This window comes from Bombyx mori, chromosome 5 (assembly GCF_030269925.1).
Source record: "Bombyx mori chromosome 5, ASM3026992v2".
In the NCBI taxonomy this organism is placed as follows: Eukaryota; Metazoa; Arthropoda; class Insecta; order Lepidoptera; family Bombycidae; genus Bombyx; species Bombyx mori.
In genome coordinates, this window is record NC_085111.1 from 16,394,890 (window position 1) to 16,422,234 (window position 27,345).

At 38.0% G+C, this 27,345-nt stretch overlaps 4 protein-coding genes and 1 long non-coding RNA gene across 7 annotated transcripts; 1 reads left to right on the plus strand and 4 right to left on the minus strand.

Annotated features, from left to right (window-relative positions):
- Positions 1-813: 813 nt before the first annotated feature.
- LOC101746934 (15-hydroxyprostaglandin dehydrogenase [NAD(+)]) lies at positions 814-1,871 on the minus strand. Its single transcript, XM_012688430.4, has one exon. It carries the CDS (start codon positions 1,776-1,778, stop codon positions 918-920), a length of 861 nt encoding a protein of 286 aa, XP_012543884.3. The 5' UTR covers positions 1,779-1,871; the 3' UTR covers positions 814-917.
- Positions 1,872-4,660: 2,789 nt separating this feature from the next.
- LOC134198958 (uncharacterized) lies at positions 4,661-23,907 on the plus strand. 2 transcript variants are annotated; one of them, XR_009973261.1, is made up of 3 exons: positions 4,661-6,444; positions 7,042-7,140; positions 14,620-15,159. It is a non-coding gene; the product is annotated as an uncharacterized LOC134198958 (long non-coding RNA). The 2 variants fall into 2 exon arrangements; XR_009973262.1 differs by lacking the exons at positions 4,661-6,444; positions 7,042-7,140 and adding exons at positions 11,550-14,023; positions 21,486-23,907 and having other exon boundaries at positions 14,620-14,719.
- Positions 9,410-17,810, minus strand: LOC101744052 (15-hydroxyprostaglandin dehydrogenase [NAD(+)]). Of its 2 annotated transcripts, none has more exons than XM_004933907.5 (2): positions 16,572-17,810; positions 9,410-9,775 (listed from the first exon to the last, which is right to left on the minus strand). In XM_004933907.5, exon 1 carries the CDS (start codon positions 17,714-17,716, stop codon positions 16,856-16,858), a length of 861 nt encoding a protein of 286 aa, XP_004933964.3. In that variant the 5' UTR covers positions 17,717-17,810; the 3' UTR covers positions 9,410-9,775; positions 16,572-16,855. The 2 variants fall into 2 exon arrangements, with proteins under 2 accessions (XP_004933964.3, XP_062524808.1); XM_062668824.1 differs by lacking the exon at positions 9,410-9,775 and adding an exon at positions 15,242-16,534.
- On the minus strand, positions 9,759-10,812 carry LOC101737234 (15-hydroxyprostaglandin dehydrogenase [NAD(+)]). Its single transcript, XM_004921472.5, has one exon. The coding sequence runs from the start codon at positions 10,719-10,721 to the stop codon at positions 9,861-9,863; it is 861 nt and encodes a 286-aa protein (XP_004921529.4). The 5' UTR covers positions 10,722-10,812; the 3' UTR covers positions 9,759-9,860.
- A 1,081-nt stretch (positions 23,908-24,988) lies between the features above and the next one.
- On the minus strand, positions 24,989-26,046 carry LOC119628394 (15-hydroxyprostaglandin dehydrogenase [NAD(+)]-like). Its single transcript, XM_038010981.2, has one exon. The coding sequence runs from the start codon at positions 25,951-25,953 to the stop codon at positions 25,093-25,095; it is 861 nt and encodes a 286-aa protein (XP_037866909.1). The 5' UTR covers positions 25,954-26,046; the 3' UTR covers positions 24,989-25,092.
- Between the last annotated feature and the right edge of the window lie 1,299 nt (positions 26,047-27,345).

Below are 27,345 nucleotides of genomic sequence, written 5' to 3' on the forward strand. Positions count from 1 at the left end.
GTATGAAATTTTCCACACTTATAGAGAATATAGAGAAGAAGTGCACAATGCTAATTTTTTTTTTAAATAATGCATAAAAGATACATTAAATCAATAAAGAAAACATTATACACACTACATACGATGTATTTGACGCACACACGCATGCATATTATTTATTGTCAAACTTTTGTTCTTGACGTCTGTTGTCAAATTGAGAATACATTAAATATTGTTTGTCTTTGTTAATATTTTTTATAGTGTAGTCTTGGCAAAATTTGTTATTATAGAAGTATAAAATGTATAAAATACAATCATAATAGTCTACAAACTTACAATTCCAATTAATTATAGTCGAATTTCGACTACTGCGGGACCTCTAGTTCTAAGCTAATCGCTTGTTTGACACATTTTTTTTTAGATTGGTTAGATATACTTCCGCTTGCTGAGCTGCAGAAGCGCATCTAAGAAATCCTTCTCTAATCGTATGAGACCATTATGTTGGTATTAAATTTTATCCATAATCCAGGTAACACACAATTCACTAGCTTGATCTTTCAGCAGAATTATCAGTAGCTTCAAGATGACTCCATATACTTGAAAATTCTTACACGTCTCAAGAACCGATTACAAAAGAATAAAAAAAATTTATTAACAATTATTACATAATAAGTAAAAATTAGTTGGACTTCATTGTAAAGCGTCGTTTTTGGGTTTTTATCATAATTTTCTTTTTGCACAATAAACACGTAATGAACATTTTTTCATGAGCAATTTCGAGGTAAAATAATGTGATCTTAAACTATTTACTTCGAGTCGTCATAATTAAAACAATTTTGTAAGATTCAATATCTTCTTTATTCTTTAGATTCTAATCTTAAGTGTACACTTGAAAGGGTTAACAAAGTAAATGTCAAATATAGTTAAAGAATTTTTTTTTAACTATCCAAGATTTCTTTCATGGAAGCGTATGCTGCAAGAGGCGATTCAACAGGGGGTCTCCCTCCAATAATGTCCCAAGCCGTACCTGTTCTAGCTGACTTGTAAACTTCCACGACTCCCCTACCAACGGCACCTGCACTCTGCTTTTGTGCTTTGTCTGTGAGCCTTGTGAAGAGCTCGTTGTGTTCGGGGAATTCCTTAACGTTCTTTGCCAATCTTGTATCTGTAGTACCGGGACATATAACGAGCACCCTGACTCCAGTGATCTTGTAGTTCAATTCATGACCCAGTGATTTGGAAAACCCTAAGACAGCAAACTTTGACGCCTTATACGAAACCAAGAACGGGTCTATTGTATACCCGTATACAGAAGAAATGTTGATAATCGTTCCGCCTTTTCCACCATTGTCTTTTCTCATGTACTCTCTGAACTTAAGGGACCATTCGATAAGAGCTATTGAGTTTGTCGTCAACGTCTTTCTAGGATCAAATTCGTTGACCACTCCTGCGCAATTTACCAAAATATCTACGTCGTAGTTTCTTAAGATTAGTTGGGAGACTTCATCTAGATCCTTCGTGACGTCACACTTGATGAAAACCGCGCTGTTCTTTCCGTATTTTGCATTTAAAGTTGCCGCGGCGTCTCGTCCTTTGGGCACATCGATGTCTAGTATGATTATGATCTTTGCTCCCTTTTCGAGAAAATTATCGGCTATTGCATAACCAATACCTCGAGCAGCTCCAGTAACAATAATTACTTTGTTTTTCACTTCGTATTGAGAATCTATTGGTTTTTTTGGGTAGCCAAAACACTGGTATGCAGAGATGGCGAGTACCAGGAATAGAAGTAATTTCATTTTGATCACAGCTATTATTTTGGTATACGAAGATACTCGGTGACGTTGTAATTAAAGTAATGAGTTATTTCTCCTTCAGAATTCAGAATTTATAGAGCTATTAACAGGAAACATCCTCAATAAAAAAATATGCAAATTATTTTAAATTGAACTTGAATAAATATTTAATATTTAGTCGAAGCACAAAGACTAAGAAGTAGCATCGTTTTACGATGCATTTTGATCAGTTATTATCACATCAATTCTTTGTTAGATCTCTGTTTTTCAATAACCTAATTATATAGTATTTTATTTTGTATCGTTTGACAGTTTGTGTCTATTTGGCCAGACGAATCATGGTCCAGTTGATGTTATGTGGTTAGTGGAGTCCATAGACATTTTAAGGTGCCACCCATCTTAAAACATGGGCCGAAGTCTCAATTATGATACTTTTAACAGTTTCCCGCATTTCAATCCGGACAGGTCGACAGTGATATCGTACATCCAATGACGCAATCTCATTCTCTCTTCCTAGCTATTTATCCCAAATGGTGATGAGGTCAGCTTTCCTTATTCTACTCCTCCACTTCGCTCTGTCTTTGACAATCTCGTCAGCAACATTGCTTTCCCTTTTGTCCTTCAGTACTGCATCTTTCCACCTTGTCTTGGGTTTAATTCTAAGTCTCCCAACGGGAAGGTCCAGCAATAGTGCCAAATTTCCGACATAGTCAGATAGCATCCTTTCCAGGAGGACACTCCTCCTCCTTACATCCAATCATGCAACGAAAAAAAAACTTGAGATGGTCAAGGGCCGATCTGTTCACTTCAGTTAATATTCGAGTCGATTGTATATTAATCTGTGAACGATTGTTTTTGTTTTCTTGTAAACGGTGCAAGCAATAGAGCTAATTAAGTTAGAATCAAACAATAGAATATTAACTAGATTTATTAGTAGGGGAGCGGGGGGTAGCCCCGGCCGACGGGTAGCCTCGGCCACCGCAAATACTAGTGACTCTCGTAGTGTTACCTATAAGTACGTGTTATGTCTGTGTGCGTTTACTATCCATTTGAAAAATACTGGCAGTTGGAAGTCACCCGACCACGGTGCTCGGACATAAATTGAGTATTTTGTTTTTGGCGGACTGGTTGCGCGGGATACCAATTGTTTCGGAGGCTATTTTTATTGGATAAACGTAGGTTATTATTTAGATTATATTTTTTTACATATTTCAATACATTTCTATTTCATATATCTAAGTTTATCTGAATGTGTAATAATATGCTTTTTAATAAGAATTTTTTGTTTGATGAAAGTTGTGTCGGGTAACCCCAGCCATCGATTTTGGGGGTACCCCCGGCCATAGGAGCTGACGCTATTATGCCTCATATGTTTAAATCTAGCACCCAATATTAATATGTTGCAGTGGTACAATGCCCAAACTTAGGAATAGAACTACAAATCGCGGAGACTGGAGTAAAGAGAATATGAAAAAAGCAATTCAAGCTGTCCTTGACAAAAAATATTCAGAAAGAGCAGCCGCAGATCGATACGAAGTCCCACGTACTTCTTTGCAAGATCGTATTAAAGGTATAAAACAAGGTTATCAGGTCAGTCTTAAACCAAAATTAGGACGCTTTGAACAAACATTCAAACCTGAGTTTGAAAGACAACTCTGTGAGCATGTTATAAATCTAGATAACCGTCTTATGCCTTTAACAAGAAGTGAGTTTTTGCGCCTTGCCTTTGATTTAGCAAAAAAACTTCAAATTCCTCACAGGTTTAACAAGGACAAACGAATGGCAGGAAAATATTTACCAAAATGATTACTTTTTCAAGTGGCTTTAATTACAGAGGGATTATGTTGTTGTCTGAGTTTTCGATATTTATCTTAAATAAATATAATTTTGATTATTTTTAATAGTTTTTTTATTATTTTACTTAATAAATATAGTCATAATATCGAAAACAAAAAAATGGCCGGGGCTACCCCCCTCTCTCCTATGTAATTAGGGAGTTTAAAAGCGTGATTCGAAAGAAATTAAGTCAATTGGGTGTCGATTTACTCGTTATTTTTATTATAATATCTCTCATTCAGACTCAATCATCAGAATCCTCATAAACTGAATTTCTTTCCTTTGGCTGATACTCTTTATCTCCTTGGAGCAGATGATGTGACTTTATCTTTTGCTGTTTAAGAAGTAAGCAATTACACTATGTATTCAGGGGGTTTCATCCTCCTCATAGTATGTGTGCACTAGTTTCGCAGCACCATCCAGATTTTGTATAGTCATGATTTTTTTTATTGAGATCCCCGCACTGAGTATGCGGAACTGTTGTAACCACCCTGACTTCCCGGAACTCTTTCTCAAATGTCCGATCTTCGCCCGGTAAAGAACCCTGTAGAGGTGTGAGAGATTACCGCGGTAAATATTAATATAACTAGACGCGCGGCTCACTCCTAGGATGCTCGTCATACGTACAATAGGTGCTTGGCCTCACGGAGCACATTCTCGTAGGGCTTAACCGACTAAAACCATTATACACGGGAGCCCTCTTCTTCGATGTCGCAAAAGCGTTCGACAAAGTCTGGCATAATGGTTTGATTTTCAAACTATTCAAGATGGGCGTGCCGAACAGTCTCATGCTCATCATACGGGACTTCTTGTCGAATCGCTCTTTTCGATATCGAGTAGAAGGAGCCCGCTCCTCCCCGCAACCACTCACGGCTGGAGTCCCGCAAGGCTCCGTTCTCTCTCCGCTCATATTTAATTTATTTATTAACGATATTCCCCGAAGAAGAAAGGAACGAAGAAATTCGACGGAGAACGAAAGTCGACGTCATAGCTCTCAAAGCTAGCAGGCTGAAGTGGCAATGGGCCGGTCACATCTGTCGAGCCAGCGACGCCAGGTGGGGGAGGAAAGTCTTCGAATGGAGGCCACGGATGGGTACAAGGAGCGTGGGGCGTCCTCCAACCAGGTGGACTGACGACTTAGTGCGCACGGCGGGAAGTCGTTGGATGCGGAAGGCGGAGGACCGCATTATGTGGAAGGCATTGGGGAAGGCCTATGTCCAGCAGTGGGCAGATAAAGGCTGATGATGATGATGATGATGATATTCCCCGGCCGCCGCCAACCCAGCTAGCTTTATTTGTTGACGACACAACTGCTTACTACTCAAGTAGAAACAAGTACTTAATCGCGAGTAAGCTCCAGAGCGCAGCCTTGACCCTCGAACAGTGGTTCCGAAACGAAACTCAGCGAAAAGCACAGCAGTGTTATTTCAAAGGGGAAACTCACCGCTTATTTCCTCCCACATTAAGAGGAGAAATATCACACTCCCGATCACCCTCTTTGGCCAGCTTATACCTTAGGCCAGGAAGGTTAAGTACCTGGGAGTCACCCTGGATGCATCCATGACATTCCGCCCGCATATAAAAACAGTCCGCGACCGTGCCGCATTTATTCTAGGCAGACTCTATCCCATGATCTGTAAGCGGAGTAAAATGTCCCTTCGGAACAAGGTGACACTTTACAAAACTTGCATAAGGTCCGTCATGACTTACGCAAGTGTGGTGTTCGCTCACGCGACCCGCACACACATATACACCCTCCAATCTCTACAATCCCGCTTTTGCAGGTTAGCCGTCGGGGCTCCGTAATTCATGAGGAACGTCGACCTACACGACGACCTGGGCCTCGAATCGATCCGCAAATATATGAAGTCAGTGTCGGAACGGTACTTCGATAAGGCTATGCTTCATGATAATCGTCTTATCGTTGCCGCCGCTGACTACTCTCTGAATCCTGATCACGCAGGAGCAAATCACCGTCGTCGCCCTAGACACGTCCTTACGGATTCATTAGATCCAATAACTCTTGCATTAGATACCTTCAGCTCTAAGACTAGGAGCAGGCTGGGGAACCCCGGTAACCGTACGCGTCGAACTCGACAAAGAGGTCGATGTGCAACCTAACCCGTGCATCAGCCTGCTGAGTTTCTCGGCGGATCTTCTCGGTAGGTCGCAATTCCGATCCGGTAGTAGATTCATTCGCGAAGCTATTGCTCTTGAGTTGTTAGGTCTCCTTCGGAGGCGCTCGGATAGTTGTTAACAAATCCCACCCCCACTGGGTGAGCCTTTGCTCGCCCACCTGACCTGGTGAAACTGGAAAGGCCTCGGGGCCACCAGTAATCTTTCAATCATAAAAAAAAGCGTATTCACCCATGGCTCCCATGACCCATGCTCCATCAAACTGTTATCGATTTAAAAAAATAAGAATGTTACGAAATTTTATGTGAAATTCACTAATTTTGTTGAAGTTAGGGCGCCTTCTTTTTTACATTCAACTACTTACTCTTAGTCTCAATAACAGCTGTGTAATGTTTGAACTTAATCGAATGCAAAGAACGTGAACAGACATGCAGAATAAACAATTCGACACTTCCTCGTAGCCAATAAATTTACGATTACATTTTTAGATTTTCAAATACTTTATAACATCGTTTATCGTTTCACCTTATAAAAAAAATATTATTTGCAATAGAACCAAAGATACTCAGAGTGCGTATTGTCGTATGTTCATCTTTACCGTAGTTATATATCGTATAGTGTAGGTAATGAGCTTTACGCGGGAAGCGAGGGACCGTTTAGCCGCGCGAAGGATAGGATTTATAATATTTAATGGACAGTAAGTATAAGATTAACTATCAACTATGTCATCTAGGTCAAAACGAATGATTGATGCAGTAATTAAACCGGTAAAACAATGTGATACGTTTGATTGGCAAAACCGGTAAACGCTAATAATTCAACTTATAGTGATGATGTGTGTACATCCAACCCTTTTGTGGAGGTTGCTACGAGGGTACAAGGTAGTTTATGTGTTTTACAATATTATTAATGATTTTATGATTTAGTCTCCGCGATACGGCGGCTCGAAAGGCTACGTGGGTGATACCGATGGTTTTCCGGGATACACCACTGGATCAGAACAAACCTGCCGGATCGGAACGCGATACAACGCCGACCAGGACTATGAACATAAGATATAACTGTGAACCGTTGATCGGAATATATTATGTCAAATCACAAAAACTATTTGACATTTTAAGTCCACATTCTTTAGAGCTTGATTATTATTATTTTTCTAGAACTCTCCATCTGATACTTGGAAAGTTTTTGTATTTTCATAGATAAAAAGAAGAAGAAACCGAGCGAGAGAGAGACAAATATTTCATCGCTAGATTGTACTAACATATTAAATGAGCTTTCTAATAAATTACAGGTACCAGCAACGTCAAGAGCAGGAACGAAGGGATTTCACAATACATGTATAAGGACAATAAAGACTGCTACAAGCAAATTAAAAAAAACGAGAAATTAGGTACTATTGGTATTATTAATTAAAAATAATTTATTATGGGTAAGCAGTCCTTGTTCACAAACTTAAACAACGCACGATCGATTGTTGATTAGTTTTTTAACCACTGAATTAAAAAATAGTCGCACTTATTTCATTTATTTTACTGTACTCCGATTTCACAGCTCACTCAGCAACGGATTACTGAGAAATCTAAATGATATTGTAAACATAATATCCGAATAAGTAATAGCTTCGAAGTTGTTGGATACATAATACTTTCTCTCCAGATAATCTAGGCTGTTTCTTTGTGATTAGTGTTGGAGAATTTTTAATTTAATAAAAAATAGTATTTAACAGTATGACATAATATCTGTTTTACACTTAAAGCATTCTATGTATTACGTTTTTTTTATATCTTTCTTATATTCTTTTGAAGTCATCCTGGCCTAACGGATAAAACGTCCGGTGCATTCGTGTTGAGCAATGCACCGATGTTCGAATCTCACGCGAGTACCAATTTTTAAAGAAAAAAATACACAAAAAAAAGTGTGTGTGTCCGCTCCGACGCACGACTGGAGTTTACTGGATATAAAAAATTAAACGAAACAATACGAGAAATAGTTCTATATTACGACAACACGATACACTACAGATTATTAACAAATTAACGAGACACAAAACAAACGACTAACAAATATATGAAAATACAATAATGAGAGAAACGCGCGATCAGTACGAGGCTTTGTGGCGAACTGCCGGCGCAGCAGTCCGGCGTCACCTGCGATAACGCATTTCGTGTGACATGCGCAATCAGGCGCATAACGCATTTCGTATGACATGCTAGTACGATTTTGGTCCCCATAATTTTCATACCCCGGGCCTATATATGTAAATCGATTCTAAAGGAGTAAACTCCAATAAACAATAGTTTTGAAGTTTAATTTCACGATAATCTCTATATATACAAATGAATTGCTGTTCGTTAGTCACGCTAAAACTAGGGAACGGCTCGACCGATTTGGCTAATTTTGGTCTTGAATTATTCGTGGAAGGTTTAAAAGGTGAGAAAATATAAAAAAAGCTCGGAATTATATAAAAACAAACAATTTTGTTTTTCCTTTGATGTGTCCCCTTGATGTGTCTTTTGTTTATCGATTGAGGCACTACGAAGTCTGCCAGGACAGCTAGTCTTCGATAAATAAATAAAGTGGCATTAACACTAATTTGAAAACAATAAATAACATAATTGTGCTAGTACAATTCTCTTTATTCATAAGCAGGGGCATTAACGGGAAGTCGTCGTGGTCTAATGGATAAGACGTCCGGTGCATTCGTGTTGAATGATGCACCGGTGTTCGAATCTAAGGCGGGTACCAATTTTTCTAATGAAATACGTACTCAACAAATGTTCACGATTGATTTCCACGGTGAAGAAATAACATCGTGTAATAAAAATGAAACCCGCAAAATTATAATTTGCGTAATTACTGGTGGTAGGACCTCTTGCGAGTCCGCGCGGGTGGGTACCACCACCCAGCCTATTTCTGCCGTGAAGCAGTAATACGTTTCGGTTTGAAGAGTGGGGCAGGCGTTGTAACTATACTTGAGACCTTAGAACTTATATCTCAAGGTGGGTAGCGCATTTACGTTGTGGATGTCTATGGGCTCCCGTAACCACTTAACAACAGGTGGGCTGTGAGCTCGTCCACCCATCTAGGCAAAAAAAAGTCGAAGTACATCTAACCAATCTAGGAAAAATGTGTCACGCCAGCGATCAGCTTAGAACGATTAAGATTTCTATAAATTAATAGATTTTTCTCTATTAAAATTTTATGGTAAAAATATATATATATATATCAAGCAATAAATATATAATATGTATATATATTTATTGCTTGATGGGTGGACTAGCTCACAGCCCACCTGGTGTTAAGTGATTACTGGAGCCCATAGACATCTTTTTTTTTTTTGTTGCCCTTGTAGGCAGACCAGCATACGGCCCACCTGATGGTGTGTGGTTACTGTCGCCCATGGACTTCAGCAATGTCAGGGGCAGAGCCAAGCCGCTGCCTACCGCAACGTAAATGGGCCACCCACCTTGAGATATAAGTTCTAAGATCTCAGTATAGTTACAATGGCTGCCCCACCCTTCAAGCCGAAACGCATTACTGCTTCACGGCAGAAATAGGCAGGGTGGTGGTACCTACCCGCGCGGACTCACAAGAGGTCCTACCACCAGTCATAAACTTGCTGAGCTTCAGAAGCATATCTAAGAAATCCTACTCTAATCGTGTGAGACCATTATGTTGGTATTAAATTTTATCCATAATCCAGGTAACACACAATTCACTAGCTTGATCTTTCAGCAGAATTATCAGTAGCTTCAAGATGACTCCATATACTTGAAAATTCTTACACGTCTCAAGAACCGATTACAAAAGAATAAAAAAAAATTATTAACAATTATTACATAATAAGTAAAAATTAGTTGGACTTCATTGTAAAGCGTCGTTTTTGGGTTTTTATCATAATTTTCTTTTTGCACAATAAACACGTAATGAACATTTTTTCATGAGCAATTTCGAGGTAAAATAATGTGATCTTAAACTATTTACTTCGAGTCGTCATAATTAAAACAATTTTTAAGATTCAATCTCTTCTTTATTCTTTAGATTCTAATCTTAAGTGTACACTTGAAAGGGTTAAAAAAGTAAATGTAAAATATAGTTAAAGAATTTTTTTTAACTATCCAAGATTTCTTTCATGGAAGCGTATGCTGCAAGAGGCGATTCAACAGGGGGTCTCCCTCCAATAATGTCCCAAGCCGTACCTGTTCTAGCTGACTTGTAAACTTCCACGACTCCCCTACCAACGACATCTGCACTCTGCTTTTGTGATTTGTCTGTGAGCCTTGTGAATAGCTCGTTGTGTTCGGGGAATTCCTTAACGTTCTTTGCCAATCTTGTATCTGTAGTACCGGGACATATAACGAGCACCCTGACTCCAGTAATCTTGTAGTTCAATTCATGACCCAGTGATTTGGAAAACCCTAAGACAGCAAACTTTGACGCCTTATACGAAACCAAGAACGGATCTATTGTATACCCGTATACAGAAGAAATGTTGATAATCGTTCCGCCTTTTCCACCATTGTCTTTTCTCATGTACTCTCTGAACTTAAGGGACCATTCGATAAGAGCTATTGAGTTTGTCGTCAACGTCTTTCTAGGATCAAATTCGTTGACCACTCCTGCGCAATTTACCAAAATATCTACGTCGTAGTTTCTTAAGATTAGTTGGGAGACTTCATCTAGATCTTTCGTGACGTCACACTTGATGAAAACCGCGCTGTTCTTTCCGTATTTTGCATTTAAAGTTGTCGCGGCGTCTCGTCCTTTGGGCACATCGATGTCTAGTATGATTATGATCTTTGCTCCCTTTTCGAGAAAATTATCGGCTATTGCATAACCAATACCTCGAGCAGCTCCAGTAACAATAATTACTTTGTTTTTCACTTCGTATTGAGAATCTATTGGTTTTTTTGGGTAGCCAAAACACTGGTATGCAGAGATGGCGAGTACCAGGAATAGAAGTAATTTCATTTTGATCACAGCTATTATTTTGGTATACGAAGATACTCGGTGACGTTGTAATTAAAGTAATGAGTTGTTTCTCCTTCAGAATTCAGAATTTATAGAGCTATTAACAGGAAACATCCTCAATAAAAAAATATGCAAATTATTTTAAATTGAACTTGAATAAATATTTAATATTTAGTCGAAGCACAAAGACTAAGAAGTAGCATCGTTTTACGATGCATTTTGATCAGTCATTATCACATCAATTCTTTGTTAGATCTCTGTTTTTCAATAACCTAATTATATAGTATTTTATTTTGTATCATTTGACAGTTTGTAGACACAAACTTGGCCAGACGAATCATGGTCCAGTTGATGTTATGTGGTTAGTGGAGTCCATAGACATTTTAAGGTGCCGCCCATCTTAAAACATGGGCCGAAGTCTCAATTATGATACTTTTAACAGTTTCCCGCATTTCAATCCGGACAGGTCGACAGTGATATCGTACATCCAATGAAGTGAACAATCTCATTATCTCTTCCTAGCTATTTATCCCAAATGGTGATGAGGTCAGCTTTCCTTATTCTACTCCTCCACTTCGCTCTGTCTTCGACAATCTCGTCAGCAACATTGCTTTCCCTTTTGTCCTTCAGTACTGCATCTTTCTACCTTGTCTTGGGTTTAATTCTAAGTCTCCCAACGGGAAGCTCCAGCAATAGTGCCAAATTTCCGACATAGTCAGATAGCATCCTTTCCAGGAGGAAACTCCTCCTCCTTACATCCAATCATGCAACGAAAAAAAAACTTGAGATGGGTCAAGGGCCGATCTGTTCACTTCAGTTAATATTCGAGTCGATTGTATATTAATTTGTGAACGATTGTTTTTGTTTTCTTGTGAACGTTGCAAGCAATAGAGCTAAATAAGTTAGAATCAAACAATAGAATATTAACTAAATTAATTAGTACCTATGTAATTAGCGAGCTTAAAAGCGTGATTCGAAAGAATTTAAGTTAGTTGGGTGTCGATTTACTCGTCATTTTTATTATAATATCTCTCATTCAGACTCAATCATCAGAATCTTCATAAACTCAATTTCTTTCCTTTGGCTGATACCCTTTATTTCCTTGGGGTAGATAGTGTGACTTTATCTTTCGCTGTTTATGAAGTAGCAATTACACTATGTATTCAGGGGGTTTCATCCTCCTCATAGTATGTGCGCACTAGTTTCGCAGCACCATCCAGATTTTGTACAGTCATGATTTTTTTTATTGAGATCCCCGCACTGAGTATGCGGAACTGTTGTAACCACCCTGACTTCCCGGAACTCTTTCTCAAATGTCCGATCCTCGTCCGGCAAAGAACCCTGTAGAGGTGTGAGAGATTACCGCGGTAAATACTAATATAACTAGACGCGCGGCTCACTCGTAGGATGCTCGTCATACGTACAATAGGTGCATGGCCTCACGGAGCACATTCTCGTAGGGCTTAACCGACTAAAACCATTATACACGGGAGCCCTCTTCTTCAATGTCGCAAAAGCGTTCGACAAAGCCTGGCATAATGGTTTGATTTTCAAACTATTCAACATGGCCGTACCGGACAGTCTCGTGCTCATCATACGGGACTTCTTGTCGAATCGCTCTTTTCGATATCGAGTAGAGGGAGCCCGCTCCTCCCCACAACCACTCACGGCTGGAGTCCCGCAAGGCTCCGTTCTCTCTCCGCTCCTATTTAATTTATTTATTAACGATATTCCCCGGACGCCGCCAACCCAGCTAGCTTTATTTGTTGACGACATAACTGCTTACTACTTAAGTAGAAACAAGTACCTAATCGCGAGTAAGCTCCAGAGCGCAGCCTCGACCCTCGAACAGTGGTTCTGAAACGAAACTCAGCAAAAAGCACAGCCGTGTTATTTCAAAGGGGAAACTCACCGCTTATTTCCTCCCACATTAAGAGGAGAAATATCACACTCCCGATCACCCTCTTTGGCCAGCTTATACCTTAGGCCAGGAAGGTTAAGTACCTGGGAGTCACCCTGGATGCATTTGCAACATTCCGCCCGCATATAAAAACAGTCCGCGACCGTGCCGCATTTATTCTCGACAGACTCTATCGCATGATCTGTAAGCGGAGTAAAATGTCCCTTCGGAACAAGGTGACACTTTACAAAACTTGCATGAAGTCCGTCATGACTTACGTAAGTGTGGTGTTCGCTCACGCGGCCCGCACACACATATACACCCTCCAATCTCTATAATCCCGCTTTTGCAGGTTAGCCGTCGGGGCTCCGTAATTCATGAGGAACGTCGACCTACACGACGACCTGGGCCTCGAATCGATCCGCAAATACATGAAGTCAGTGTCGGAACGGTACTTCGATAAGGCTATGCTTCATGATAATCGTCTTATCGTTGCCGCCGCTGACTACTCTCTGAATCCTGATCACGCAGGAGCAAATCACCGTCGTCGCCCTAGACACGTCCTTACGGATTCATTAGATCCAATAACTCTTGCATTAGATACCTTCAGCTCTAAGACTAGGAGCAGGCTGGGGAACCCCGGTAACCGTACGCGTCGAACTCGACAAAGAGGTCGATGTGCAACCTAACCCGTGCATCAGCCTGCTGAGTTTCTCGGCGGATCTTCTCGGTAGGTCGCAATTCCGATCCGGTAGTAGATTCATTCGCGAAGCTATTGCTCTTGAGTTGTTAGGTCTCCTTCGGAGGCGCTCGGATAGTTGTTAACAAATCCCACCCCCCCTGGGTGAGCCTTTGCTCGCCCACCTGACCTGGTGAAACTGGAAAGGCCTCAGGGCCACCAGTAATCTTTCAATCATAAAAAAAAAACGTATTCACCCATGGCTCCCATGACCCATGCTCCATCAAACTGTTATCGATTTAAAAAAATAAGAATGTTACGAAATTTTATGTGAAATTCACTAATTTTGTTGAAGTTAGGGCGCCTTCTTTTTTACATTCAACTACTTACTCTTAGTCTCAATAACAGCTGTGTAATGTTTGAACTTAATCGAATGCAAAGAACGTGAACAGACATGCAGAATAAACAATTCGACACTTCCTCGTAGCCAATAAATTTACGATTACATTTTTAGATTTTCAAATACTTTATAACATCGTTTATCGTTTCACCTTATAAAAAAAATATTATTTGCAATAGAACCAAAGATACTCAGAGTGCGTATTGTCGTATGTTCATCTTTACCGTAGTTATATATCGTATAGTGTAGGTAATGAGCTTTACGCGGGAAGCGAGGGACCGTTTAGCCGCGCGAAGGATAGGATTTATAATATTTAATGGACAGTAAGTATAAGATTAACTATCAACTATGTCATCTAGGTCAAAACGAATGATTGATGCAGTAATTAAACCGGTAAAACAATGTGATACGTTTGATTGGCAAAACCGGTAAACGCTAATAATTCAACTTATAGGGATGATGTGTGTACATCCAACCCTTTTGTGGAGGTTGCTACGAGGGTACAGGGTAGTTTATGTGTTTTACAATATTATTAATGATTTTATGATTTAGTCTTCGCGATACGGCGGCTCGAAAGGCTACGTGGGTGATGCCGATGGTTTTCCGGGATACACCACTGGATCAGAACAAACCTGCCGGATCGGAACGCGATACAACGCCGACCAGGACTATGAACATAAGATATAACTGTGAACCGTTGATCGGAATATATTATGTCAAATCAAAAAACTATTTGACATTTTAAGTCCACATTCTTTAGAGCTTGATAATTATTATTTTTCTAGAACTCTCCATCTGATACTTGGAAAGTTTTTGTATTTTTATAGATAAAAAGAAGAAGAGACCGAGCGAGAGAGAGACAAATATTTCACCGCTAGATTGTACTAACATATTAAATGAGCTTTCTAATAAATTGCAGATACCAACAGCGTCAAGAGCAGGAACGAAGGGATTTCACAATACATGTATAAGGACAATAAAGACTGCTACAAGCAAATTAAAAAAATACGAGTAATTAGGTACTATTGGTATTGTTAGTTAAACATTTTTATTATGGGTAAGCAGTCCTTGTTCACAAACTTAAACAACGCACGATCGATTGTTGACTAGTTTTTTTAACCACTGAATTAAAAAATAGTCGCACTTATTTCATTTATTTTACTGTACTCCGATTTCACAGCTCACTCAGCAACGGATTACTGAGAAATCTAAATGATATTGTAAACATAATATCCAAATAAGTAATAGCTTCGAAGTTGTTGGATACATAATACTTTCTCTCCAGATAATCTAGGCTGTTTCTTTATGATTAGTGTTGGAGAATTTTTAGTTTAATAAAAAATAGTATTTAACAGTATGACATAATATCTGTTTTACACTTAAAGCATTCTATGTATTACGTTTTTTTTATATCTTTCTTATATTCTTTTGAAGTCATCCTGGCCTAACGGATAAAACGTCCGGTGCATTCGTGTTGAGCAATGCACCGATGTTCGAATCTCACGCGAGTACCAATTTTTAAAGAAAAAAAAACACAAATAAACAATAGTTTTGAAGTTTAATTTCACGATAATCTCTATATATACAAATGAATTGCTGTTCGTTAGTCACGCTAAAACTAGGGAACGGCTCGACCGATTTGGCTAATTTTGGTCTTGAATTATTCGTGGAAGGTTTAAAAGGTGAGAAAATATAAAAAAAGCTCGGAATTATATAAAAACAAACAATTTTGTTTTTCCTTTGATGTGTCCCCTTGATGTGTCTTTTGTTTATCGATTGAGGCACTACGAAGTCTGCCAGGACAGCTAGTCTTCGATAAATAAATAAAGTGGCATTAACACTAATTTGAAAACAATAAATAACATAATTGTGCTAGTACAATTCTCTTTATTCATAAGCAGGGGCATTAACGGGAAGTCGTCGTGGTCTAATGGATAAGACGTCCGGTGCATTCGTGTTGAATGATGCACCGGTGTTCGAATCTAAGGCGGGTACCAATTTTTCTAATGAAATACGTACTCAACAAATGTTCACGATTGATTTCCACGGTGAAGAAATAACATCGTGTAATAAAAATGAAACCCGCAAAATTATAATTTGCGTAATTACTGGTGGTAGGACCTCTTGCGAGTCCGCGCGGGTGGGTACCACCACCCAGCCTATTTCTGCCGTGAAGCAGTAATACGTTTCGGTTTGAAGAGTGGGGCAGGCGTTGTAACTATACTTGAGACCTTAGAACTTATATCTCAAGGTGGGTAGCGCATTTACGTTGTGGATATCTATGGGCTCCCGTAACCACTTAACAACAGGTGGGCTGTGAGCTCGTCCACCCATCTAGGCAAAAAAAAGTCGAAGTACATCTAACCAATCTAGGAAAAATGTGTCACGCCAGCGATCAGCTTAGAACGATTAAGATTTCTATAAATTAATAGATTTTTCTCTATTAAAATTTTATGGTAAAAATATATATATATATCAAGCAATAAATATATAATATGTATATAATATGTATAATCCAGGTAACACACAATTCACTAGCTTGATCTTTCAGCATAATTATCAGTAGCTTCAAGATGACCCCATATACTTGAAAATTCTTACACGTCTCAAGAACCGATTACAAAAGAATAAAAAAAAATATTAACAATTATTACATAATAAGTAAAAATTTGTTGGACTTCATTGTAAAGCGTCGTTTTTGGGTTTTTATCATAATTTTCTTTTTGCACAATAAACACGTAATGAACATTTTTTCATGAGCAATTTCTAGGTAAAATAATGTGATCTTAAACTATTTACTTGTCATAATTAAAACAATTTTTAAGATTCAATATCTTCTTTATTAAATCTGTCGTTTCGAATAATTGTAACGTGTACAATAAACACAAGTAGGCTCCATTATCCTGATTATTTCTGCCGCGAGACAGTCTTGCGTTCGGATCTGAAGGGCAGGATTGCCGTGAAGCAATTCGATAAGACGTTATATCCCAAAGCGTGGAATAGGTTTCAGAAGTCAATAGATTTTAGTAATATCAAGGATATGTGCGCGTGTTCTATATGTCTCTGATAATAAAGAACTAGAGATTATAATCTTAAGTGTAAGTACACTTGAAAGTGTTAAAAAAGTAAATGTAAAACATAGTTAAAGAAATTTTTTAACTTTCCAAGATTTCTTTCATGGAAGTGTATGCTGCAAGAGGCGATTCAACAGGGGGTGTCCCCCCAATAATGTCCCAAGCCGTACCTGTTCTAGCTGACTTGTAAACTTGCACGACTCCCCTACCAACGGCATCTGCACTCTGCTTTTGTGCTTTGTCTGTGAGCCTTGTGAAGAGCTCGTTGTGTTCGGGGAATACCTTAACGTTCTTTGCCAATCTTGTATCTGTAGCACCGGGACATATAACGAGCACCCTGACTCCAGTAATCTTGTAGTTCAATTCATGACCCAGTGATTTGGAAAACCCTAAGACAGCAAACTTTGACGCCTTATACGAAACCAAGAACGGGTCTATTGTGTACCCGTATATAGAAGAAATGTTGATAATCGTTCCGCCTTTTCCACCATTGTCTTTTCTCATGTACTCTCTGAACTTAAGGGACCATTCGATAAGAGCTATTGAGTTTGTCGTCAACGTCTTTCTAGGATCAAATTCGTTGACCACTCCTGCGCAATTTACCAAAATATCTACGTCGTAGTTTCTTAGGATTAGTTGGGAGACTTCATCTAGATCTTTCGTGACGTCACACTTGATGAAAACCGCGCTGTTCTTTCCGTATTTTGTATTTAAAGTTGCCGCGGCGTCTCGTCCTTTGGGCACATCGATGTCTAGTATGATTATGATCTTTGCTCCCTTTTCGAGAAAATTATCGGCTATTGCATAACCAATACCTCGAGCAGCTCCAGTAACAATAATTACTTTGTTTTTCACTTCGTATTGAGAATCTATTGGTTTTTTTGGGTAGCCAAAACACTGGTATGCAGAGATGGCGAGTACCAGGAATAGAAGTAATTTCATTTTGATCACAGCTATTATTTTGGTATACGAAGATACTCGGTGACGTTGTAATTAAAGTAATGAGTTGTTTCTCCTTCAGAATTCAGAATTTATAGAGCTATTAACAGGAAACATCCTCAATAAAAAAATATGCAAATTATTTTAAATTGAACTTGAATAAATATTTAATATTTAGTCGAAGCACAAAGACTAAGAAGTAGCATCGTTTTACGATGCATTTTGATCAGTCATTATCACATCAATTCTTTGTTAGATCTCTGTTTTTCAATAACCTAATTATATAGTATTTTATTTTGTATCATTTGACAGTTTGTAGACACAAACTTGGCCAGACGAATCATGGTCCAGTTGATGTTATGTGGTTAGTGGAGTCCATAGACATTTTAAGGTGCCACCCATCTTAAAACATGGGCCGAAGTCTCAATTATGATACTTTTAACAGTTTCCCGCATTTCAATCCGGACAGGTCGACAGTGATATCGTACATCCAATGACGCAATCTCATTCTCTCTTCCTAGCTATTTATCCCAAATGGTGATGAGGTCAGCTTTCCTTATTCTACTCCTCCACTTCGCTCTGTTTTCGACAATCTCGTCAGCAACATTGCTTTCCCTTTTGTCCTTCAGTACTGCATCTTTCCACCTTGTCTTGGGTTTAATTCTAAGTCTCCCAACGGGAAGCTCCAGCAATAGTGCCAAATTTCCGACATAGTCAGATAGCATCCTTTCCTTCTCCTCCTCCTTACATCCAATCATGCAACGAAAAAAAAACTTGAGATGGGTCAATGGGTCGATTGTATATTAATTTCTGAACGACTGTTTTTGTTTTCTTGTGAACGGTGCAAGCAATAGAGCTAAATAAGTTAGAATCAAACAATAGAATATTAACTAAATTAATTAGTACCTATGTAATTAGCGAGCTTAAAAGCGTGATTCGAAAGAATTTACTTTGGCTGGTACCCTTTATCTCCTTAGAGCAGATGATGTGACTTTATCTTTTGCTGTTTACGAAGTAAGCAATTACACTATGTATTCAGGGGGTTTCATCCTCCTCATAGTATGTGCGCACTAGTTTCGCAGCACCATCCAGATTTTGTATAGTCATGATTTTTTTTATTGAGATCCCCGCACTGAGTATGCGGAACTGTTGTAATAACCCTGACTTCCCGGAACTCATTCTCAAATGTCCGATCTTCGCCCGGCAAAGAACCCTGTAGAGGTGTGAGAGATTACCGCGGTAAATACTAATATAACTAGACGCGCGGCTCACTCGTAGGATGCTCGTCATACGTACAATAGGTGCATGGCCTCACGGAGCACATTCTCGTAGGGCTTAACCGACTAAAACCATTATACACGGGAGCCCTCTTCTTCAATGTCGCAAAAGCGTTCGACAAAGCCTGGCATAATGGTTTGATTTTCAAACTATTCAACATGGGCGTGCCGGACAGTCTCATGCTCATCATACGGGACTTCTTGTCGAATCGCTCTTTTCGATATCGAGTAGAGGGAGCCCGCTCCTCCCCGCAACCACTCACGGCTGGAGTCCCGCAAGGCTCCGTTCTCTCTCCGCTCCTATTTAATTTATTTATTAACGATATTCCCCGGACGCCGCCAACCCAGCTAGCTTTATTTGTTGACGACATAACTGCTTACTACTTAAGTAGAAACAAGTACCTAATCGCGAGTAAGCTCCAGAGCGCAGCCTTGACCCTCGAACAGTGGTTCTGAAACGAAACTCAGCAAAAAGCACAGCCGTGTTATTTCAAAGGGGAAACTCACCGCTTATTTCCTCCCACATTAAGAGGAGAAATATCACACTCCCGATCACCCTCTTTGGCCAGCTTATACCTTAGGCCAGGAAGGTTAAGTACCTGGGAGTCACCCTGGATGCATTTGCAACATTCCGCCCGCATATAAAAACAGTCCGCGACCGTGCCGCATTTATTCTCGACAGACTCTATCCCATGATCTGTAAGCGGAGTAAAATGTCCCTTCGGAGCAAGGTGACACTTTACAAAACTTGCATAAGGTCCGTCATGACTTACGCAAGTGTGGTGTTCGCTCACGCGACCCGCACACACATATACACCCTCCAATCTCTACAATCCCGCTTTTGCAGGTTAGCCGTCGGGGCTCCGTAATTCATGAGGAACGTCGACCTACACGATGACCTGGGCCTCGAATCGATCCGCAAATACATGAAGTCAGTGTCGGAACGGTACTTCGATAAGGCTATGCTTCATGATAATCGTCTTATCGTTGCCGCCGCTGACTACTCTCTGAATCCTGATCACGCAGGAGCAAATCACCGTCGTCGCCCTAGACACGTCCTTACGGATTCATTAGATCCAATAACTCTTGCATTAGATACCTTCAGCTCTAAGACTAGGAGCAGGCTGGGGAACCCCGGTAACCGTACGCGTCGAACTCGACAAAGAGGTCGATGTGCAACCTAACCCGTGCATCAGCCTGCTGAGTTTCTCGGCGGATCTTCTCGGTAGGTCGCAATTCCGATCCGGTAGTAGATTCATTCGCGAAGCTATTGCTCTTGAGTTGTTAGGTCTCCTTCGGAGGCGCTCGGATAGTTGTTAACAAATCCCACTCCCCCTGGGTGAGCCTTTGCTCGCCCACCTGACCTGGTGAAACTGGAAAGGCCTCGGGGCCACCAGTAATCTTTCAATCATAAAAAAAAGCGTATTCACCCATGGCTCCCATGACCCATGCTCCATCAAACTGTTATCGATTTAAAAAAATAAGAATGTTACGAAATTTTATGTGAAATTCACTAATTTTGTTGAAGTTAGGGCGCCTTCTTTTTTACATTCAACTACTTACTCTTAGTCTCAATAACAGCTGTGTAATGTTTGAACTTAATCGAATGCAAAGAACGTGAACAGACATGCAGAATAAACAATTCGACACTTCCTCGTAGCCAATAAATTTACGAAAATTACATTTTTAGATTTTCAAATACTTTATAACATCGTTTATCGTTTCACCTAATAAAAAAAATATTATTTGCAATAGAACCAAAGATACTCAGAGTGCGTATTGTCGTATGTTCATCTTTACCGTAGTTATATATCGTATAGTGTAGGTAATGAGCTTTACGCGGGAAGCGAGGGACCGTTTAGCCGCGCGAAGGATAGGATTTCTAATATTTAATGGACAGTAAGTATAAGATTAACTATCAACTATGTCATCTAGGTCAAAACGAATGATTGATGCAGTAATTAAACCGGTAAAACAATGTGATACGTTTGATTGGCAAAACCGGTAAACGCTAATAATTCAACTTATAGTGATGATGTGTGTACATCCAACCCTTTTGTGGAGGTTGCTACGAGGGTACAAGGTAGTTTATGTGTTTTACAATATTATTAATGATTTTATGATTTAGTCTCCGCGATACGGCGGCTCGAAAGGCTACGTGGGTGATGCCGATGGTTTTCCGGGATACACCACTGGATCAGAACAAACCTGCCGGATCGGAACGCGATACAACGCCGACCAGGACTATGAACATAAGATATAACTGTGAACCGTTGATCGGAATATATTATGTCAAATCAAAAAACTATTTGACATTTTAAGTCCACATTCTTTAGAGCTTGATAATTATTATTTTTCTAGAACTCTCCATCTGATACTTGGAAAGTTTTTGTATTTTTATAGATAAAAAGAAGAAGAGACCGAGCGAGAGAGAGACAAATATTTCACCGCTAGATTGTACTAACATATTAAATGAGCTTTCTAATAAATTGCAGATACCAACAGCGTCAGGAGCAGGAACGAAGGGATTTCACAATACATGTATAAGGACAATAAAGACTGCTACAAGCAAATAAAAAAAATACGAGTAATTAGATACTATTGGTATTGTTAGTTAAACATTTTTATTATGGGTAAGCAGTCCTTGTTCACAAACTTAAACAGCGCACGATCGATTGTTGACTAGTTTTTTTAACCACTGAATTAAAAAATAGTCGCACTTATTTCATTTATTTTACTGTACTCCGATTTCACAGCTCACTCAGCAACGGATTACTGAGAAATCTAAATGATATTGTAAACATAATATCCAAATAAGTAATAGCTTCGAAGTTGTTGGATACATAATACTTTCTCTCTTAATAACCTAGGCTGTTTCTTTGTGATTAGTGTTGGAGAATTTTTAATTTAATTAAAAATAGTATTTAACAGTATGTCATAATATCTGTTTTACACTTAAAGCATTCTATGTATTACGTTTTTTTATATATTTCTATACATATATCCTATGGAAGTAACAAGCAATAATTGCATATAACGACATCTACAAAATTTAATTTATGACTTGATTATTCATTGTAAATATAGGAAAGGTTAAACTAAATAATAAATCACAAAATTCTAACATTTGTAAATAAAAATGAGTTATTTTTTAAAACGTTTTTGGATACGCGGCCTATTTGGACTGAAATTTTAAAAACCAATTATCGAACAAAATTGTACCTTATGGTAAAAAAAAGAAGGAATAAAATATAGTTTTACGGTAGCGAAGTCACAAGAGACACGAATAATAAAGTAAAGATTTTCTAAAGTAAAAGTAATTATGTTTTTGTGTTTATATGAAATACTGTTTCTAGTGTCTTCGAATTTAGGTAGTGATGTTACAAGCTCAATAAAAATAGTGTATAAGTAGCTGTAGAAACAATCTAACAGTTACTGAACCATATCTCAACATACTTCTAACATTTTTTATGTGGACTTTGTAGTTAATAATGAGAATTTTACACATTTCGGATCTTTATCGCTACCTGTTTTAATATTGCTAAGCGTTTTGAATAAACGCCATGAGAAATATGCTGAAATATTGGTAGAAGTCTAATACGCCAGTGCCGGAAAAGCTTTTTACCAAAGCACTTGAACTGATAAGCCCACCCATCAAAATTTTTATATAAAGTAGTTATATAGATACCAATTAAAGATTACGATAAAAAATAATGCCAAATTTAAAAAAAAATTTGTCTGATGATTTGGTTTATACTTGCTCACATTGAATTTGAGAGATTTTGCGTTAATTTAAATATGACAATGGTTATTAGCTATTATTTAATTTTGTTAGATCCAAAAACTATTTCGAGGAATAGGCTAGCTGATTAATAAAAACTCAATAAAGGAATACAATCGGAAAATACATTGTTAATCAAATAAGTTTGACCATTGTTTGGCCTTAAATGACGCCATCATTGGCTTTATTCAAACAGATTTTAATTTATATACTCTGTGTAAAACTCAAATGTCATTTTTGTTATGAATTTATTGATAAGCTCAAAATAATTTTAGAATTTCAGCTCTAAGCATGAAGTCATGATTAAAAACACTTTTAAAACTTATGTTTCAGCGTGGTGTATAACAACCATAAGAGTCGACTATTATCAAAGCCGGCAATCTGACTTTTGGACAATGATTGGTAAATCAGAAAAACGAATTATTGACTTTGTATTCCATTGGCAGTCACAAAACTCTTCGGAACGACATCTTAGATAAATAACAGGTTAACTATTAACCTTTATTTAATGCAGGTTTTGAACCGTATTCTTTGAAGGAGACGATTATATTCAAATCAATCTGTATTGACATATCAATAAAATTGATTTGTCCAAATGCACAGATTGCCACCTTTGATAATAGACGACTCATAACAGGTTGTCAGTGATATTTGTACTTAGTGTAAGTAAACGGGTGACATTGATAGAAAAACGAAAAGAGTGCCATGTTTATACATAGTTTAAATTGTTTCGGGGCTACTACCCCATTTTGTCTGTCACTGATGATGCTAACACTTTGAAGAGCGATGAAGATTTCTGTTAGTTAATTTAAGAAAAAAACTACACTGATTATTTATAAAAAAATTTATGAGTTTTTCAAAATTATCAATTCTATAAAAATAATTAAAATGGCACCTCCTTTTTTCAATCAATGCTAATCAATTTCACTTTCAATCAATTGTTGATGCTCACATAAGATTTTATTTATTTATTCTTAATACAAATAACATTCGTGCCAAATTTTATTGCCGGAGAATCTAATTTTGAATACTTAATAATAAATGTACTTTAAAATCACTGCCAATCTAAGTTTTTGCTCTAACGTGTTTGTTAATATTGTAAATATTTAAAGAAAAAATAAATAAATAAAACAATGGTTTTGTAGTTTAATTTCACCATAATCTTCGATAAATAAATAAAGACGCATTAACACTAATCTGAAAACAATAAATAACATAATTGTATTGGTACAATTCTCTTTATCCATAAACATTATTTAAGGTATTATAAATATATATTTTTTTACCATAAAATTTTAATAAAGAAAAGTTTATTAATTTATAGATAGCTTAGAGTCATCTATATATTAATAAGTGAAGCAAAAACTTTGTATCCCTTTTTACGAAAATTGCGCGGACGGAGGAGTATGAAATTTTCCACACTTATAGAGAATATAGAGAAGAAGTGCACAATGCTAATTTTTTTTTTAAATAATGCATAAAAGATACATTAAATCAATAAAGAAAACATTATACACACTACATACGATGTATTTGACGCACACACGCATGCATATTATTTATTGTCAAACTTTTGTTCTTGACGTCTGTTGTCAAATTGAGAATACATTAAATATTGTTTGTCTTTGTTAATATTTTTTATAGTGTAGTCTTGGCAAAATTTGTTATTATAGAAGTATAAAATGTATAAAATACAATCATAATAGTCTACAAACTTACAATTCCAATTAATTATAGTCGAATTTCGACTACTGCGGGACCTCTAGTTCTAAGCTAATCGCTTGTTTGACACATTTTTTTTTAGATTGGTTAGATATACTTCCGCTTGCTGAGCTGCAGAAGCGCATCTAAGAAATCCTTCTCTAATCGTATGAGACCATTATGTTGGTATTAAATTTTATCCATAATCCAGGTAACACACAATTCACTAGCTTGATCTTTCAGCAGAATTATCAGTAGCTTCAAGATGACTCCATATACTTGAAAATTCTTACACGTCTCAAGAACCGATTACAAAAGAATAAAAAAAATTTATTAACAATTATTACATAATAAGTAAAAATTAGTTGGACTTCATTGTAAAGCGTCGTTTTTGGGTTTTTATCATAATTTTCTTTTTGCACAATAAACACGTAATGAACATTTTTTCATGAGCAATTTCGAGGTAAAATAATGTGATCTTAAACTATTTACTTCGAGTCGTCATAATTAAAACAATTTTGTAAGATTCAATATCTTCTTTATTCTTTAGATTCTAATCTTAAGTGTACACTTGAAAGGGTTAACAAAGTAAATGTCAAATATAGTTAAAGAATTTTTTTTTAACTATCCAAGATTTCTTTCATGGAAGCGTATGCTGCAAGAGGCGATTCAACAGGGGGTCTCCCTCCAATAATGTCCCAAGCCGTACCTGTTCTAGCTGACTTGTAAACTTCCACGACTCCCCTACCAACGGCACCTGCACTCTGCTTTTGTGCTTTGTCTGTGAGCCTTGTGAAGAGCTCGTTGTGTTCGGGGAATTCCTTAACGTTCTTTGCCAATCTTGTATCTGTAGTACCGGGACATATAACGAGCACCCTGACTCCAGTGATCTTGTAGTTCAATTCATGACCCAGTGATTTGGAAAACCCTAAGACAGCAAACTTTGACGCCTTATACGAAACCAAGAACGGGTCTATTGTATACCCGTATACAGAAGAAATGTTGATAATCGTTCCGCCTTTTCCACCATTGTCTTTTCTCATGTACTCTCTGAACTTAAGGGACCATTCGATAAGAGCTATTGAGTTTGTCGTCAACGTCTTTCTAGGATCAAATTCGTTGACCACTCCTGCGCAATTTACCAAAATATCTACGTCGTAGTTTCTTAAGATTAGTTGGGAGACTTCATCTAGATCCTTCGTGACGTCACACTTGATGAAAACCGCGCTGTTCTTTCCGTATTTTGCATTTAAAGTTGCCGCGGCGTCTCGTCCTTTGGGCACATCGATGTCTAGTATGATTATGATCTTTGCTCCCTTTTCGAGAAAATTATCGGCTATTGCATAACCAATACCTCGAGCAGCTCCAGTAACAATAATTACTTTGTTTTTCACTTCGTATTGAGAATCTATTGGTTTTTTTGGGTAGCCAAAACACTGGTATGCAGAGATGGCGAGTACCAGGAATAGAAGTAATTTCATTTTGATCACAGCTATTATTTTGGTATACGAAGATACTCGGTGACGTTGTAATTAAAGTAATGAGTTATTTCTCCTTCAGAATTCAGAATTTATAGAGCTATTAACAGGAAACATCCTCAATAAAAAAATATGCAAATTATTTTAAATTGAACTTGAATAAATATTTAATATTTAGTCGAAGCACAAAGACTAAGAAGTAGCATCGTTTTACGATGCATTTTGATCAGTTATTATCACATCAATTCTTTGTTAGATCTCTGTTTTTCAATAACCTAATTATATAGTATTTTATTTTGTATCGTTTGACAGTTTGTGTCTATTTGGCCAGACGAATCATGGTCCAGTTGATGTTATGTGGTTAGTGGAGTCCATAGACATTTTAAGGTGCCACCCATCTTAAAACATGGGCCGAAGTCTCAATTATGATACTTTTAACAGTTTCCCGCATTTCAATCCGGACAGGTCGACAGTGATATCGTACATCCAATGAAGTGAACAATCTCATTATCTCTTCCTAGCTATTTATCCCAAATGGTGATGAGGTCAGCTTTCCTTATTCTACTCCTCCACTTCGCTCTGTCTTCGACAATCTCGTCAGCAACATTGCTTTCCCTTTTGTCCTTCAGTACTGCATCTTTCTACCTTGTCTTGGGTTTAATTCTAAGTCTCCCAACGGGAAGCTCCAGCAATAGTGCCAAATTTCCGACATAGTCAGATAGCATCCTTTCCAGGAGGAAACTCCTCCTCCTTACATCCAATCATGCAACGAAAAAAAAACTTGAGATGGGTCAAGGGCCGATCTGTTCACTTCAGTTAATATTCGAGTCGATTGTATATTAATTTGTGAACGATTGTTTTTGTTTTCTTGTGAACGTTGCAAGCAATAGAGCTAAATAAGTTAGAATCAAACAATAGAATATTAACTAAATTAATTAGTACCTATGTAATTAGCGAGCTTAAAAGCGTGATTCGAAAGAATTTAAGTTAGTTGGGTGTCGATTTACTCGTCATTTTTATTATAATATCTCTCATTCAGACTCAATCATCAGAATCTTCATAAACTCAATTTCTTTCCTTTGGCTGATACCCTTTATTTCCTTGGGGTAGATAGTGTGACTTTATCTTTCGCTGTTTATGAAGTAGCAATTACACTATGTATTCAGGGGGTTTCATCCTCCTCATAGTATGTGCGCACTAGTTTCGCAGCACCATCCAGATTTTGTACAGTCATGATTTTTTTTATTGAGATCCCCGCACTGAGTATGCGGAACTGTTGTAACCACCCTGACTTCCCGGAACTCTTTCTCAAATGTCCGATCTTCGTCCGGCAAAGAACCCTGTAGAGGTGTGAGAGATTACCGCGGTAAATACTAATATAACTAGACGCGCGGC

Bases quoted from the DNA above. Each gene is read 5' to 3' on its own strand.
- LOC101746934 (XM_012688430.4), bottom strand. From the start codon at position 1,778: ATGAAATTACTTCTATTCCTGGTACTCGCCATCTCTGCATACCAGTGT.
- LOC101737234 (XM_004921472.5), bottom strand. From the start codon at position 10,721: ATGAAATTACTTCTATTCCTGGTACTCGCCATCTCTGCATACCAGTGT.
- LOC119628394 (XM_038010981.2), bottom strand. From the start codon at position 25,953: ATGAAATTACTTCTATTCCTGGTACTCGCCATCTCTGCATACCAGTGT.
- LOC101744052 (XM_004933907.5), bottom strand. From the start codon at position 17,716: ATGAAATTACTTCTATTCCTGGTACTCGCCATCTCTGCATACCAGTGT.